Source organism: Aythya ferina (genome assembly GCF_964211825.1).
Source record: "Aythya ferina genome assembly, chromosome: 5".
Classification (NCBI taxonomy): Eukaryota; Metazoa; Chordata; class Aves; order Anseriformes; family Anatidae; genus Aythya; species Aythya ferina.
In genome coordinates this window covers 27,237,126-27,253,496 of record NC_140301.1, presented here as the reverse complement: position 1 = coordinate 27,253,496, position 16,371 = coordinate 27,237,126, and the positions used below count along the sequence as shown (strand labels likewise).

Sequence of the window (16,371 nt, the reverse complement as noted above, 5' to 3'; positions counted from 1 at the left end):
ACAAACACAGGCAACCAGGTTTGCACAACTCTCAGCTTGATGTCTTTTACTATCTTTTATATCGAGATTTAAGATTAAGGCAGAATTTTCTTCAAAAAAGAAGAATCACAAAACCTTGTAATATGTACTTCGAAAGGCTTAGTAGCCAAATCTTTTATTACACAAAGCCCTTCCTCAAAAAAGTTTAAAAGAGTTTTAGAGGTGAAGATAATACATCTCTAATCCTTGAACTGAGATGCTTATTTCAGCACTATTGCATATGGACATACAAGGCATTCTTAAAAAAAAAAGTCAATTTATACCTGGCACAGCTAATAATCTCTCTCGCAACATAATGGTGCAAGAATTTACACAGTAACACATCTCTAGCTGTAGTCAGACTGTTCCTTAATTACCTATAAAATATTTCACTTTTTGGAATAAATTTACAGTTTTATATTACACGTGAAATTCAATCTGGACACTTAAAAAGGCTGCCTGTCTTGCTTTAAGACAACATTATGAAATTCCTTTGTGCGAAACACTATTGTCTATTAGTAAAAGCATCCCAGAAAAGATGCTTAAATGCTTAAAGCACTAAAACAAAACCTTATATTCATCTCGGTAACTGTACAGGATGAGAGCAGGAACCCTGCAAAGGGAAAAAAAATTAGTTTTAAAACTTTGAAGCTACGGATTAAAAATCTGTAAATCATATGACCAATCATGGCACTCAGCTAATAGCAAAGATTCAGTAGAAAAGCAGTAGCTTTAAATCATCTGCGCTGTCACTACAATTTTCCCCTTAGTTCCCTTTCTCTTTAGCTAGTAATTTAATTTTTTGAAGGCTTATGCCTGCACACAAAACATTGCTTAGCCATAAAATGGGAAAGGAAGACAGACACCCAACACTGTATGAAGTAATAAAATAATTGTAGTAATTGGGTTCTGTTGCTCACAGGTTTGGAAGTCATAGGAAAGAAAGTGCTTTGTTTAGTATTTAGTTGCCTTAGTAAACATTGGCAGATAAAGCAATTTTGGTGCATCTCTAAGAAAAAGAAATTAAAGCCAATTTTTAGTCTTAAATGTTATATGTTCAAATTGAACATTTAAGAAAATGTATTATAAATGAAACGCTCATTGGGGAATGAATATCCAAATCTCACTTAACTGTGTCAGTACGTGCAAAAATTGAAAGTTTAGGGCTTAAAACAACATGCCTAGAATACACTGTTTCAGCCTTGCCAGATCCAACAAGGGGACTGAGTTGAACATAAATGTTTTTATGCTTAGAAAACAGAAGTGGGCTTTACTGTATGTGTGAGAGAACATGCACTACGTTTGCTTGAAGAGAGGCAGTCTCTCAGGTTTGCTGGATGGCCATCACATTCCTTCAGAACAGGAGGAACTAGAAAGCACTCAATTTTAAGAGTCCCTCCCATGAGAAAAGAGGGTTATTATATAGTAGTAGTATATTTGGATGTATAATTATTTACTATTTAGTTGTTTGAACAAAGCAGTAAATGAAAACAGTGGGAGTACATTTTAGAATTTCTTGAAAAGGTTTACAAAATGCAGAATTCAGATTACCACAAGTGAGGATTAGATACTGTTGACTTTCCATTTTGTTTCATGTATGCAGAAATAGTACTCAAAGAAATATATATGTACTTCCCAAATACTTTTTTTTTTTTTTTTTTCCAGGGAGAGGGGAGGACAAATTAAGAGCAGTTGGTTAAATGAATTTCAAATTCAGGAAACAATGAGATGTGTTATGTACCTATAAGAACTTAAATTTACCTCTTTTCCATTTTGATGCTGTAAATTTCATCACAGATTGCTTGCAGATATGAACATCTTTGTTTTGGCCATCGTGACATCAGTTGTCTCACAGTAGCATCAAAGGCTTGCCTGTCTCCATCAAACTGGGAAAAAAATGGACAAGGAACTGTAAAACAGTACTACATTCTTTAGTGAAGAAAATACTTCTACCGGTAGGATTCAGTCTTCTGAACACTGCCTAACATCAACATCCCTTAATTAAACAGGGTATTAAAAGGTTTTAAACGTAATTCATGTTAATAGGTGCAACTTGACTTAAGAAAAGGTATTAAGAATGAGACTTGTTAGTGATCAGTTTCTTAAGACAGTTTAGTGATGGTGGGTGAAAGATGAGAACTTTACCATAAGGGCAGTGAAAAGTAAATGATGGAAGCTGATTGTGTGCCTGCTCCCTTTTCTGAACTAAGAGGTGATGAATGCTCTCTGAGATTTGGGTAGACTAGACTAAGTATTTTGAAAATTTTTGATGTTTCACTGAGGTCTAGACAAATACTGCTTCAGAACAACAAATACAGGGCATGAAAGTATTTAAATCCATTTCCAGACAGGATGTCAATTGTATTTTTTTTTGGGGGGTGGGCAGTGAGAGATTTCCACCTCTGATAGGAATTTCTGACTTCAAAACAACTGCTCTCTTTGGGGGAGGTAAAGAGCTTTGTCTTCAGGGGGAAAAAAAAAAAAAAAAAGAAAACCCAACAACCATGTAGCTTCTGAATTTTTAAAGGGGTCAATATAATACTTACGTATCCTCCATTTATCTAATCTTCACTAGGAACAGATGCTTCATCTGCTGTACCCAAACCAATTGCCTCTACTTTGGGGGACTCCTTCATTAACAGCTTCAGGAAACACTTCCTGAAACCACCCATTAACGCTTACTGGTTTTGAAAAATACACAGTAAGACTTAATTTCAGGTAACTTCTGGGAAAAATCCAGTTTTGGATTAGGACCTCCTATTGGCGTCTTCTGTAACTAGGGAATTTGACAAGAAGATTTTTCTAGCTTCATTCAAGCAATTTGAGTAAAAAGTCCTTTCAAGTTTTAACACCTCAATGGGTAAATTGTACATTCATTTTCATTAGGAACAAAACTTACAATCTGTTGTTCAATTACACTATAATACTTAATTGCTTACCTCTAATAATAAGAAGTGTATCACAGTTTCTTTTGGTAGATCTACCTGCAAAAATATTAAGAAATCAAATATGTAACAGTTCTATCACTGGTTTGCTAACTGTAGATTAGTTGTACTAAAGGGAGTCACTTTTTGAATTCCAAGGAAGCATTCATGCTGACAGCACTGGGAATATGCTAAGGTTTTAAGCATTTTAAACAAACTGTTCATGACAGATTGTATTATGGAAAGCTCAAAATAGGCACAGGCAAATAGGAAATATTTCTTGAAAAGCATATGCTATTTAGAGTCCTCTGTGACCTGGTCAGCAGTCTAAAAGCCATGTGCAAATGCTGTGTTGGTTTGAATGTAAGAGCAAATCTAGCAGGAAAGTGAGGCTATTGGTAGTAACGTGTTATAGGTAACAACTGCATCATCCAATTCAATTACAAATCTGAGATGAAAGCTTTTGCCAAAATACTTACTGCTAAAATCTCAATCTCACTTGTTTTCTGTTGCAGGCTAGAAATGAATGTCTGAAGCCTTGTTTGTACCTGCCAACAAAAGATGGGCAAAAATAAAATACACCACTTCTGTGACCCAGGCTGAGAACACTTGTTTTCTGTTTCATAGATAGGAGAGCAGAAAAGGCTGATTCTAGCACAAGTTGTATATCATATTTAAACTAAACTTCATGTTCAATATAATTTTCAGTAACAAATCCACAACAGACCTGGATGGGTAAACAGGAAGGAGACGGGCTGCACCACTCTTGCAGCAGTAATAAAGATTTGATAATACTGGTATTGTGCTAAAGCAGACTGAACTGCATGTTACGTTGTAAAGTCTCAGGTATGTACTTAAAAAAGCTGCCTTTGTGGGCCTTACACAACTTTCTAGAAGGAGGAAGAACCTGCATGTGGATACATTGAATCATCTATAGCTGACGAGAAATGACTGATTGGAAAGCCATAGCAAAGCATGGCTTGTTCCTCTCAACACTTTTTGCAAAGCAAGCTGTAACAGTTCTGCAAACTTAGCATTTGACAGAAATAGTTGTAGCCTTGCATTAAAATAGTCTTGTACCCTGGAAAGATGCTTGTATTAAAAAACTGAAAGCAGCAACCCTGTTTAGCTCAATGAATAGTATCCATTTATTTCTTTTGGTTCCAAGAAGTATTTACAGCGGTCATTTTTGTTGTACCTATGAATTTGGACTAAAAAGGGGGTAAGATTACAGTTTTGTTTTACTATGTACTCTTAAGTATCTTGAAGCCACTAACCCTAAATAAGCAAACTGGCATTTGCTTTTACAGTATAATTTCATCTTTCTACATTACTATAACTACTGTAGTTTAGCATGTAAGTATTTATAAAACATAGCACCTTTAGCATGTAAGTATTTATAAAAAAAATAGCAAATTGCAGCCATTTTTCCTACTAGACTGGGATTTCTAATATATGATAATGGCTGAGCCACAACAATGTCACAGGTAACCCCCAAGATCCTAAATTTTTTTTTTTCAAAAAATTATTGTTTGACTTCAACTGTGTGTGTTGTTCATAGTCTATTTTATGAATACAAACAATCAGAATGCATTTGTCTAAGGTGATAATGAAAATATAAATTCTGACATTCCTTAAGTTCTTATGATTACTTCTTAATACTTATGGGATGTGTGTACCTGAACTTCTTGACGACGCCTGGCACTGGCAGATAATTTTTCAGGAGCTATAACACTAACTTTAGGCACTGCAAGAGTTCCATGTGATTCAAACACACCTAAAATACAAACACACAGTTTTAGATTATATTTTTTCTTTTTACAAAAAGTAGCAAGAAACAGAAAAATTCACAAATATTGATATGTTTAAGATTTACTGTATTATTCAAAAAGATGCTAAAAATACAGTCAAGTGGAGAGGATTGTGAAACGTGCATGTAAATTCTCAAAATGCATACTTATGACTGAGAGACTTTCTAGGTATAAAAAAATAGTATTTTAAATCAGCGTTCTCTGAAACTAATAAATTCTGTAAGTCATATGAAACTTTTTATAAAATAATGTAGTAGACATAATATCCAAAAAGAAAAGCTATTACAGGATTGAGGCGACTACTTAATGCTCCGTCCCATAAAAAAGTCAATGACAAAACAAATACCATACCTACAAGCTTCCCCAAACAACAGCAATTAAAATTTGAAATGGTTTCTTTTGAAATTCAAATCGACATTTCAGGTAATCACAAAAAAAAAACAAAACACCAAACCCACAAAGTTAAGCATGGCAGTGTTCCTGACTTTCAGGCAAGAGAAAAAAAGCATTTTTTAAAAAACAAAGTCAGATACTAAACAAGTACTTACTGAAGTAATTATCAAAATGACAAACTATAAGAAGTACTTAATATTACTTATTTTTTAAAACACAAGCTTCTATTTTCAGGCTAAGCAGTGCAAATAAGTATCTATAAATTCACAGGTATTTTCATGTGAAGAAGAAAAACCTTAGAATGGTAATCATTCATTTTTCATCAAGATAACGTTTAATTTCTTAGCTTAAAAAGTTTTTGTCTTTTTCCCCTTTCTCTCTCACTGTATCAATGACTGCTTATATCAGACATGTTCTGTACGTTGGTCTGAGCAGTTATTATTTCGGAGAAAATTTCAGTTTTAGATCGCTTGGAACAAAACCTGAGAATGGGGAAGATGTCTCTAACCAGATGTGCTGCTAGAACACATTTTCCTACACAGACCTTGGTAATACTTTTCAAAATTATGTTCCAACCAGATTTTCTTGCAAAACTTGTTTTAAGCAGAAAGAGAAACCATTTTGTATGTTCAGTAACTAAATACCTGAAATATTAGCAAATGATCCCTTTTGATTTGGTACGGAGAGATTATCTGACGTTTCTCTAAAAATAAAGACAGTTAGGGAAGCAAGTTAACAATAACAAATGCATGCTGTAATACACATGGTTCTAGACTATCATACAAATATATTTATTTCAATTCAACAGATAAACCTGTGTTCTATTCTGGAACAGACAGGATATCCTATAACTTACATTACTGAGGTACTAGGCCCAGCGAACTACACAAACAATTGTATTGCTGTTGTATTGGACTACTGCTGTAGTCCAGCAATCTTTGGGTTTCCTATGGATACAAAAAACTGTGCTCCCCTTCATTCAAGAGTGATTTAGATCCTAATACCAGAATATATTATGAGAATACTGTCTTTATATTACTATTTTAATCTACAATGTATAGATTTCTGAGAGATGATACTACAATATCAAAGTAATATTGATCACGAATTAAAAGATGCTTTTGATTATTTGGATCCATTTACTTTCCCCATTCAGGATTCATTAGGAGAAAAATTTGTCAGTGTTATTATGATCATAATTACTTCATTTCTCTGTTTAGAATTACCAATTTTTTTCCCTTCTATGTTCTGTTCTCAGGATTTAGATATAAGACAACTTTTAGAAAGTATGCTTTTCTTTCACAACTTCTAATGGATCCTTGTAGATCTGTCACAAAACACATAAGGATAAGGTTAGTTGCAAAGTTAAATGCTAAGACTGGCAGAGGCCAGATAAAGGAGAATTCAGAGGTGGGTATCAAGAGGTATCACCCACTTGTACACACTACATTTGAGTTAAGCCTTTCCCAGCTTAAATATTTCCTTTACTGTTAAGTCTACTCAGAAATATGGGTATCAAATCTGTTGGTTTATTCATACAGCCTAGAATTCAGAAACAGTTCTTTCTGCCACTACATACATATATATGTACACAGACATAATGCAGATACATAAACATGTATAGATCTGTGTGTAGTTATATATTTTATAGGATATATATGTATGAGTAACAGCTCTACTGTTTAAGCGTATCATTGTGGCTGTAGCAGCCATTCCTGTGATTTCTGTGCTAAGTTCTATTTGTCACAGTAAACAATAATTTTAACAGACGTAGAGTACTGCTGTATACCCCAATTCTTTGGCCAGGTGTTACTGTCACTTGGGCCAGCCACGGCGTGCAGGAGTCACACCTTCGTTTTTACCATATGAGCACTGCCTCAGAATGAAAGGGACTTGCTGCTTTCATCCTTCAGTTACACAGTGCTTGAATGGAAATGACTTCTGTTCAGTAACGGGGACTTGCAGGCAGTCCTGCCGTACAAACAGTACTGCTGTTGTAGTAGCATTCCAGCTGGACGACCACATGGTCTTCTAATTTTTGAAGCTCTAAGGATGTTTGAATATAACAGCTGCTAGGAAAGTCAATCTCTTAATGAAATTCTATAACCAAGCTTTTTGCTTTCTTTTCCCCTCAAAAGGAACTCAAAGTTCTTGTTCCTTATTGAATAAAATCAAGGTTTAACGAGGCATATCTTAAAAATTATTTCATTTAAAAAACAAGCATTTGTCTAATTTTGACTATTCATGTACACATTTTGCTACTTACCTACTACATCTTTCATCACAGATCTTAGTTTTCATTTTCTGGATCAGGTGATCTAATAAGTCAGATTCAAAAATCCTTTTCTCCGTCTGTCTGTCTTTCTCAAAGGATTTCACCTATGATGTATTTCAGTGATTCTTAGGATTGTTGATTCTTAAAATGGCATATGAATAAACTACTCAAATTTAATCAAAACCAAACTGGATTATTCACCCCTTAAAGGTGAAGCAGTCAAGGGAGGAAGTTGTCATCATAACCAATCAATCACTGACTGTTAAATCTTTGATTTTATATAATTTTTTTCCAACCACTTTCCTCCGCATTCCCAAAGCTTGAACTATCTTGTCCGCTTGTACCTTATATGTAGTAAGTAATATTTAACAAATTGGTTCTTAGGTGCAAATACTGTATTAATAAAAGCATATTTGGCTTGGGGCTTTTTTTTTTTAACTTTTAGTTAAGGAATTATGTTAGAATTAGGCTTGCCTTGCAGTTTTCAAAGATTACACTCAAACATTAAAAACTTAAAATATCTGCTCCATCTTTACTGGTAAGAGATTAACCAGTCACAACAGCATTCATCTCATTAGTGTTCTTTGTTGATTTTGCTTCAATAAAGTCATATTTAAAATAACACTCTGTAATAGTCCATAGAAGACAAACACGCATCTCATTCTCATAATCAAAATCTACTTCTTCATATAGTTACCGCACTTATTTGCTCTCTGTTGCAATGAGAAGGCAAGTGATTAACAAGTTAAGTAAAAAATATTTTAGTAACTCACATTAACATGGCCATGCCATCTCCTGTCAAGTGATTACGTTTTTCCATCAAAGAATGAATTTTAATTAAAAGAATTTTTTTTTTTCTTCCAAATGATCCAGAATCAAAGATACTGTAAAACTTTTAACTTCTAAGAAGGTACCAAAACTAGAGGCTGTAGAGCAGATATAGTACAGAAGGTGATAGGTAATTCAGGCTTTAATACAGTCATATCTTTCTGTCTTAGCCTTATCTTACAGAGAAGAACAGCGTGGTTCAGACTCTTTGCATGTTTGAACAACAGTGTGCTGACGGATAATAAACTGGCTTTTTCAGAAGAACTTTCTGGTACTTAACAACCAAACCCATGTTTACGTGAATTCCATCTACTTAAAGTTTTACAGAAAATAAAATGTTCCTGATCTTAAAAAAATAAAAAATGTAAAACAGACTATCAATCTGAAATAGCACTGAAATCCTTGGCTACCATGCTTACCTTAACGTGACTTCCTTCTTTATCTGACACAAGAGCCACATATGTTATCCCAGAGCATCGGCAATATTCCTGCAGTTCCTCCTGGGACTGAAATAGGAAAAGGGGAAGGAGAATGGAATGGAAATTTGACAGATTATAAAATGATCACTTTAAGTAATCAAAGTCTCCTGTCTTCAATTAGAAAAACTCAATATGCAGCTGTTACACTGAATATAACTGCTTCTAAGTGAGGAAAGCTTTATTAACAAGTCCAGAAGGTGAAACTTCATTTTGGATTCATATGTTCACCCAATCTTCCTTAAAAATTGAAGTTGAAATATACACTAGGTAGTCTGAATTCCTAAGCCCTGCAGTCCTAGTTCCCATGTGGAAAGACTATCTGGATCCACTTTATGGGCAAGACATGCTCAGCAGCACAGCCTCTGTCCTACCTACAGTAAACTACTACTTCCTCCTTGCCAGCTGTCCTCACAGAAGAAGCACAAGTAATGCAGAACTGGTGAAATGCAGTTGAGCCTCCTTTCAGCATGGATAAAGGTGCAAGAACAGTCTGCACAGCACAGCTGCCCTCAGTGTAGACTTAGCCTGTCATGCATTTCAACAGATTCAGAAGATTCTTTGAACCAAGAAGATCTATGAAGAATCTGTGAAGGGTCTGTGAAGAAGGTGTATGGAGATTTGCTCTGCTGGCATTTTCATCTCACCTCCTTTATTACCTTCACTGGTACAAAATATGCTTCTGCCTTGAAGCATCCTCACTTCACTTAAAATGAGGCTGCTTAGCCCTGATTTAACTTAAGTGATTTCCACCTCCTTGATTTCAACAGGTCTTGGATTCTGCACTCAGGATTTATAATGGGGCAGGTCACTTAACTCCTCTGTGCTCTGAGATGCACATAAAGATCCTCCAACAAAATTTTAAAGACTCTGGCAGCTAGAGAGGAAGAGCACTGCAAGGCCAGTGAGACCTTCTTAACATTACTGTATCTTAGTAGCACTCTGCATTCTCAGCTTTATGAGTCTGTGATTCAAAAAAAAAAAAAAAAAAAAAAAAAGGATGGTGTCAGTCTGTGTTAATCTTAGAGTAGAGCAATATACACACGTAGAAAGACGTTATACCTGGGACCAGTCGTACATTATTTCAGCTGGAATTCCTGCAGTCCAGAGTTTCTGAACAATATTGATAGCTCTACCCATGGACATCTGACCAACACTTACAACCAGCAGGTCACATGAGCTGACAGAAATCTGAAGGAAAAGTGAAAACAAGAGGGACAATAGTAACCGCCAGACCACCTTTTAACCTTCATAAGGCAGTTAAAGTAACAAAGAAGGATATATATACTAACATTTTTCAGAATGCATCAACCTGAAAAGAGGGGTTAGATCACCTCTTTTTAGAGCCACCATACTCCTGAGCATCTTTAAAAGGTGCTGAATTTTAATCTTTGACAAACGGCAACTGCATGTCCCACCAAGTATCCTAGCCATTTCCATTCTTTCCTTCTAATTAAACTGAAAAATGTTAATTTATTCTTATAAGTAAAAGTTAGTAAAATACACATTCCACAACCAAATGAAACTGTGACATATAGAGTCCATTTCCTTAAGGTTCCTTCCTTGTAGGGGCAAAGTAACAATAGCTAAATATCAACAGTTATAATTTTTCATCTGAAACAATGCTCAGACTGAGAAAAATGCCTCATTTAATTAAAAATCAAAGGGTATAAACCTGAACATCCGCTGTTCCCCTTACTTTATTAAACAATGCTGTGTAGAGAGATACAGAAGAAAACAAGTCATCTTGATGTTTTCTATTTCAGTACAGTATTTTGGAACACATCTGCATCTCTTATTTTTTGCCTATCTGTAGGTATAACTAGGTTACTGAGCAGTCAGGAATAAGCAAAGAAACAACCACACCTCCCCGAAAACAAACTTACAGAATCCTCCATACTGGAAACGGCAGCAGTTATTTTGTCTATAGCTATGCTGACTCCAACAGCTGAAGGAACTGGTCCTACTGTCTGTGGTCCTCTAAATTGTGGAATCTCAAAACAAGACAAAGCAGAAGAACCAAACATTTATCTTTGAAAAATGTCAAAAAAGGTTTTTGATCTTTTTCATGTTCTTCTTTTCATCTGAACTCATTAAAAGAGATGTGCACATACCAAATGATCATATCTGCCCCCTGCAGCAAGGATTTCAGGCACAGTTCTTTGTCTTCTTTTGATGTATGCTATAAACTGAAAGATAATACCATTGTGTTGCTGTATTTTGTAAACTAGTCCCAGATTTATAGAAACCTGTAAAAATAAAAATGAATAAATGAACAAGTCCTGTACCAATATTACTGGTTAATATATTTCATTTGCTTTTAGCAGCATGTATTGACAACAATGTCCCCACATTAGGAAGGCATATGAAAACACTATCTCCAAAAGCTTAAAATACAATTAAAAATAAGGAAATAATGCTTTAAGCTTAATGCATCACAACAGACTTGTAACACAAACTCCAAACAGCAAGCCTCAAGGAAGGTGGAAGGGGATGCCTTCAGTAATCAGCTTTCTGTATTTTAAAAATATTTGCAGTTTATTTCAAAATTTAAAACTTCTTTATGCTCTGGGTAATGACTTCAGTCTTTGCTGGGAAGAAAATCTCTGTGCAGTTAAGACAGAAATCGATCCAGAGACTTATTCTTAAAATGAATCTCTCAAAATCAATGCCAGTATTATTACTTGTCATCAAAACAAGTATAAACAACATTTATTTTGGTGTGCTTTTTGTACCCTAACATATCATTAGTTTGTTTCATGACAAATTACATGGCCCAGTAGCCTACAAAACAACAAACTTATTAGTAGAGCGTTTTTACAAACCTGAAGCTTTATTCCAAGCTGCTTTAACAGAGCAATTATTTCCTCTAGATCCTTCATGCCATGCTTCAACAGCTGAGTCACACCTGGCTTTTGTTTTATTGTTGTGTTTAAAAATGGAAATACATTACTTGCTTCTCCCTTCTGCTCAATGAATTTGTAGAGTCGAGAAAGCTAAAAGCAAAAATAAAATAAAAATATAGATAGCATGACTGACAGTGCTCATAACAGATCACATTAAAAAAATATATACATAATTTTCTGTGTGAGTGAAGTATCGGCCTTTTTTTTTCCCTTGTTCCTCCTAGCAACCTATCAGAGCATCCAGAAATCAGCCTCAACTCTCTTGAGGCAGACTTGCCAACAATTGCAGACAATTCATTTTTTTTTTTTTTTTTTTAAAGTTTCTTTCATTTTACTAGATATCACTCAGTACAGTGTTCCATCTACCTTTTCACCATTTTCATAATACAAAACACATTTAAGAGAAGACAGATGCATGGAAAGCAGCAATACTGTCTTCAAGAGAGAGCAGAGAACAAAATCAGACCACTTTCAAAGAGACTAATTTATTTTGGACAGTGGATGTAACAGTTGATTCTTCTCACTCTGGTTGAGTAAATTTCAAAGTCAGTGTAATATTCTGGAAAGTTTCAAGTAATTTAACACTGAATTAAAATTACTTACACTATTAGATGACAGAGAGAGATTACAGAATTTGGCTTCTACTTCTCTTTTAGTTAGCTTTTCAGTCTGCAAGAGAAACAGATGTAAACATATTCAAAACAACTGGGTTACAACAAACATTATTAGTGATGAGAAGAATTAAAACATAACTTTCCAATCCTTTTAATTAAAGGTTCTAGTTACAAACTTCAATCATACTTTAGAAGAGTGAAAATGATAAATAACACTTTCCACTTATCTTTTAGTGAGGTCATATTTGGCTTGGTTCAAGAAACATACATAAGTAAAAACTACCAACTTCTGTTGAAAAGTACTTCTGCATAAACAAATACAAGATTGTTTATGCAAATTAACATAAACCCAAAAAGAATAAATTTGAAAAATTAAAGGATAAAAGTATAAGAGTTAAGAAATACACATTTTTGTTGGGATTTAAACACTATCTTAATTATGCAAATGAATTTAAACTATTTTCTCTGCATGGTGGAAAAGATCAAAATGTTACTAATACACATTTTGAAGTTTTTATTGAATTGCCTACCAGTTCTTCACTATACAGGTGAATAATTCTCTCGTAAATATAAATTTTAAAAGTATCTTAAAACACCCTATTCCAGAAGTAACAGAAAAGTTATTAATCTAATTTTACAGCCCAAAGATAGTGAGCCATTTTAAGTATGAAAAAGATGTTCCTTGTTATGCTGGCAATTCTCTGTTCCTCATTTTTAGAAATTGCTCCACAAAATAAGATAACTTAAGTGATCATTACAAAGATTAGTTTAATATCCAGTATCTTACCACAGCATCATACAGAATGATGTAAACTTGATTGAGTTTATCCTCTGGTATCCCACAATGCAAAAGTATAGCTTTCAATAAGGAAGTATGGTTCAAATAAATACTGTAATTTCTTTCCTAACAAAGGGGAAAAAAAAAAAAAGAGAAAAAGAAAGGAAGAAACAATCAAACAATAAAAATATTTTATTAGCACTCTAATTTGCTTAAAACAAAACAAAACAAATCCACCACAAACACCCCTAAATGCATACCAAAAAAGATGTTTCTTAAACCTTTAATAACTTCTCCCATTGTTCAAAAGTAACTCCAGACTTCGTCCATCACCTTACCTTCCATTTATAAATAAAGAATGGCAAGGTCTGTCCCATTCTACAGTAATCACTTGCCTGACAGAAGACAGACATTATTTCAATGGCACTGTAAGGGTTCAATTAGTATTTATGATACATACAAACATTTGCTTCATTTTAAGGTTACCTACAAAACACATTTTTATTTAAATGACAATTGCTCTGTACCTGACTATTGACAAAATTTGTGATCACAAAGTTCTATACTCATTAGAGGACCTACCCTTTTTGAACACAATAGATTGAATATTTACTTAGATTAAAATTTTATATGGAAAAGGAGCAAAAAATATTTTTAAAAAATCAAGAAGCATCATTAGAGAATCTACCTGTAGCACTGGAAACTCTTGAATGATTTCTGAAATGGCATAAATTGTTTCTGCTATAGGCAAAAAACTATTTCCAGTAGATGTAATAATGTCAAATGCACATTCTAGAAGTTCTTTGGGATGACAGCGGTCTAACTTCCGAGGTCTGAAAACTCGCTCTATACAGTATCTAAAGGAAACATTGAAGAACGAATCAGCATCTTCAGTGTTCACTGTCATAAAGCAGTTCATCTGTGCAAAGTGTCTTTAAGTCCCTTACCTTTTCAAGTTTGATATGTTGTTTCTAGCTACAAATCTTGCAAAAGGAATCTGAAAAACAGAATGCATAAAAATTGTGGAAACAAAACCTTCAGTCTGGCTCTGCTCTTAAACTGGAAATGAATTACTACCACATAGTCAACACTTCTCATGTGTAATAATGCCTTAAATATTTGCCAAAGCCAAATAAGATCAATCCTCTTTGTGACAAGCCTTAAAAAAGGGCAAAAAAAAAAAAAAACAAACAAAAAAACTTCTCTAATAGCTTGGAGAAGGAAACAAGGACCTTTCTTAAGTATCCTAATGAATGCAAAATGCATCATCATTAACTTGACTATGAGCCTATTGAAATGTACTAGCAAGTATTTTTTCGTTTACATGAAGATATAAAGGAGTATTTGTTTAATAAAACTTTGGCCAATACATTTTCCAAAACAAGCAAATCCAACAGAAAAATCAATATTGTAGATCCTGCACAAGTCCTTAGCTGTGAATCACACTGTATATATAGCTTGATGTTATAAATGCAAAGGAAGAGTGAGTCACATTGACCTTAAATTAATAATATGGAATATAAAAGGTCAGGTTCTTTAACTGTCAGTAATAAATGAAAAAATATAACTTAAAGCATTTAGGTTTTAATTAAGTGCAAAGCAATTAACTACACCAACATTGCATTTAATTGGGCAGTACTGAATCACAGACACTAAAATTTCAACTACACATACAATTCCTCTCCAGAGGAGAATGACCCTTTACAATATATGCTCAAGGGGAACATAAAACTGGGCAGAATGTTACATACATTCTCTAGAAAAGACATATAAATAGGGGATAAGAATATTTTCACTGGTCATAGGAAAAGTCCTTTGTCTCATACATGTGCAAGACAAAAAATGAAAGCAGCAGTGACATCTACCACATTGATAATACGGTATTATTTTCACCTATGGTAAAAAAAAATAAAAAATAAAAAAAATATTTCTTTTAACAGTTCCAGCTGTGAAAACCAGGATGACTGGTTTTCTGAGCACTAAGAAGAATACAACAGGCACTGAAAGATAGACTGCTTCAGTAGTTTGAGGAAGTATAAGCATAAACCGAATTCATAACCGGTAAATCAAAGGTATTGACAAACACCACAGCACTCTTCAAACCCAGCTTTGCCTGCAGAGAAGATACTACTTACTCTGAGGTCATAAGGAAGCATAACAAGCATCCCACTGTGATCCATGAAATATGAAGCTTCGTTATGTTCGTACAGTTTTTTATTTCTAGGCATGAGCAGTGGCGTATGCAGCTTGATGGCTCCTACATAAAAATAGTACAATCTCCCATTAATCTTCCATTTCAAAATTAACATCTACTTTTTACAAGTTTATATCATACTCTGCAAGGTTGCTTAATCTCAGCCAATACTTTTAAAAAAACTGCATTATTTTAAACATCCTTTAGTGGTGGAAGAGGAAAGTCTATTAAAGCAACACATCAACCAAACTCTGATGTTCTATCTTCCACAGTTCTTGGAATCAAAAGGCAGCCCTCAAATAAACAGAGAAGTGCCAATTCCACAGCCCCTGCAGAATCCTCACCTTGCCCTCCCTCTTTAAACACGTTTCAGAAAAACACGCAAAAGGAACAAATTAAAAACTCTATAGACAGTGGTAGTACTGTTTTGGTCTAGCGGCACTTCTGTAGGGAACAAATATTGTTCAAAAATGTATCCCATTTCTCCAAAAACTGCCTCAAATGTTTGTGGATCATTTTAAAATCCTCATTAAATACCTTTTTTTTTTTTTTTTTTTTTTTTTTTTTATATATTTTGCAACCATCTATCTGTATGAATCTAATCCTCAGAGGAAACTCTACTGTAAACAATATAATTACTAATCATTTAGAAAATACTTTCTTGTTTTAAATTCTCTACTGACTCTTAAACTGCTACTTTATTATAGATGCTTTACCAAAATCTTCAACTAGATTTCAACACAAGCCTTAAATCAACGCAATCAACCAGAAAGCTCCCCAAATATAGGGAAATGCTTATAATCATTGCAGATAGAGATAAAAACTAATGGAAAACGTTTTCCCCCCACTAAAAGACTGAAAAAAATCAGATATCCAAACTTTGCTTTCCAAAGTTTGTCAAGCTTTAAATGGAGGGGAAAAAAAGGTAACTTTTTATTTCACTTCAGGTTTCTGTTTCTCTTATTTTGTATTGCCATATCCTTATGCTTAATCAGATTATTTGCTACTAGTATATCTACTAGGAAATCTTCCAGTTTCTATTTTAAAGATTATCCACTTTTATAGAAAACACAATTAACTCCTATAAAATAATATGAATTAAAACATTTTGAATGGGACAGTGTATACATATATATATATATATTTTTTTTTTT

At 34.0% G+C, this 16,371-nt stretch overlaps 1 protein-coding gene and 1 long non-coding RNA gene across 6 annotated transcripts in view; one reads left to right on the top strand and one right to left on the bottom strand.

The window, feature by feature from the left end:
• Positions 1-115: 115 nt before the first annotated feature.
• The window catches only part of EIF2AK4 (eukaryotic translation initiation factor 2 alpha kinase 4), a 38,362-nt gene continuing 22,106 nt past the window's right edge, over positions 116-16,371 (bottom strand). For 3 of the 5 annotated variants that reach the window (XM_084521319.1, XM_084521320.1, XM_084521321.1), the window contains 17 exons: positions 15,159-15,280; positions 13,971-14,020; positions 13,712-13,880; positions 13,033-13,149; positions 12,235-12,300; positions 11,551-11,721; positions 10,840-10,974; positions 10,612-10,719; positions 9,788-9,916; positions 8,669-8,755; positions 7,413-7,525; positions 5,791-5,849; positions 4,622-4,719; positions 3,422-3,490; positions 2,958-3,002; positions 1,780-1,904; positions 116-631 (listed from right to left, as the gene is read on the bottom strand). In XM_084521319.1, the coding sequence (XP_084377445.1) occupies positions 577-631; positions 1,780-1,904; positions 2,958-3,002; positions 3,422-3,490; positions 4,622-4,719; positions 5,791-5,849; positions 7,413-7,525; positions 8,669-8,755; positions 9,788-9,916; positions 10,612-10,719; positions 10,840-10,974; positions 11,551-11,721; positions 12,235-12,300; positions 13,033-13,149; positions 13,712-13,880; positions 13,971-14,020; positions 15,159-15,280 (1,718 nt within the window). In that variant the 3' untranslated portion in view covers positions 116-576. Of the gene's footprint in view, positions 632-1,779; positions 1,905-2,957; positions 3,003-3,421; positions 3,491-4,621; positions 4,720-5,790; positions 5,850-7,412; positions 7,526-8,668; positions 8,756-9,787; positions 9,917-10,611; positions 10,757-10,839; positions 10,975-11,550; positions 11,722-12,234; positions 12,301-13,032; positions 13,150-13,711; positions 13,881-13,970; positions 14,021-15,158; positions 15,281-16,371 lie in introns of those variants that run through there. The other 2 variants (XR_014693659.1, XM_084521322.1) reach the window with 2 other exon arrangements.
• On the top strand, positions 2,401-4,614 carry LOC311437721. Its single transcript, XR_014693660.1, has 3 exons — positions 2,401-2,736; positions 3,458-4,286; positions 4,320-4,614. It is a non-coding gene; the product is annotated as an uncharacterized lncRNA (long non-coding RNA).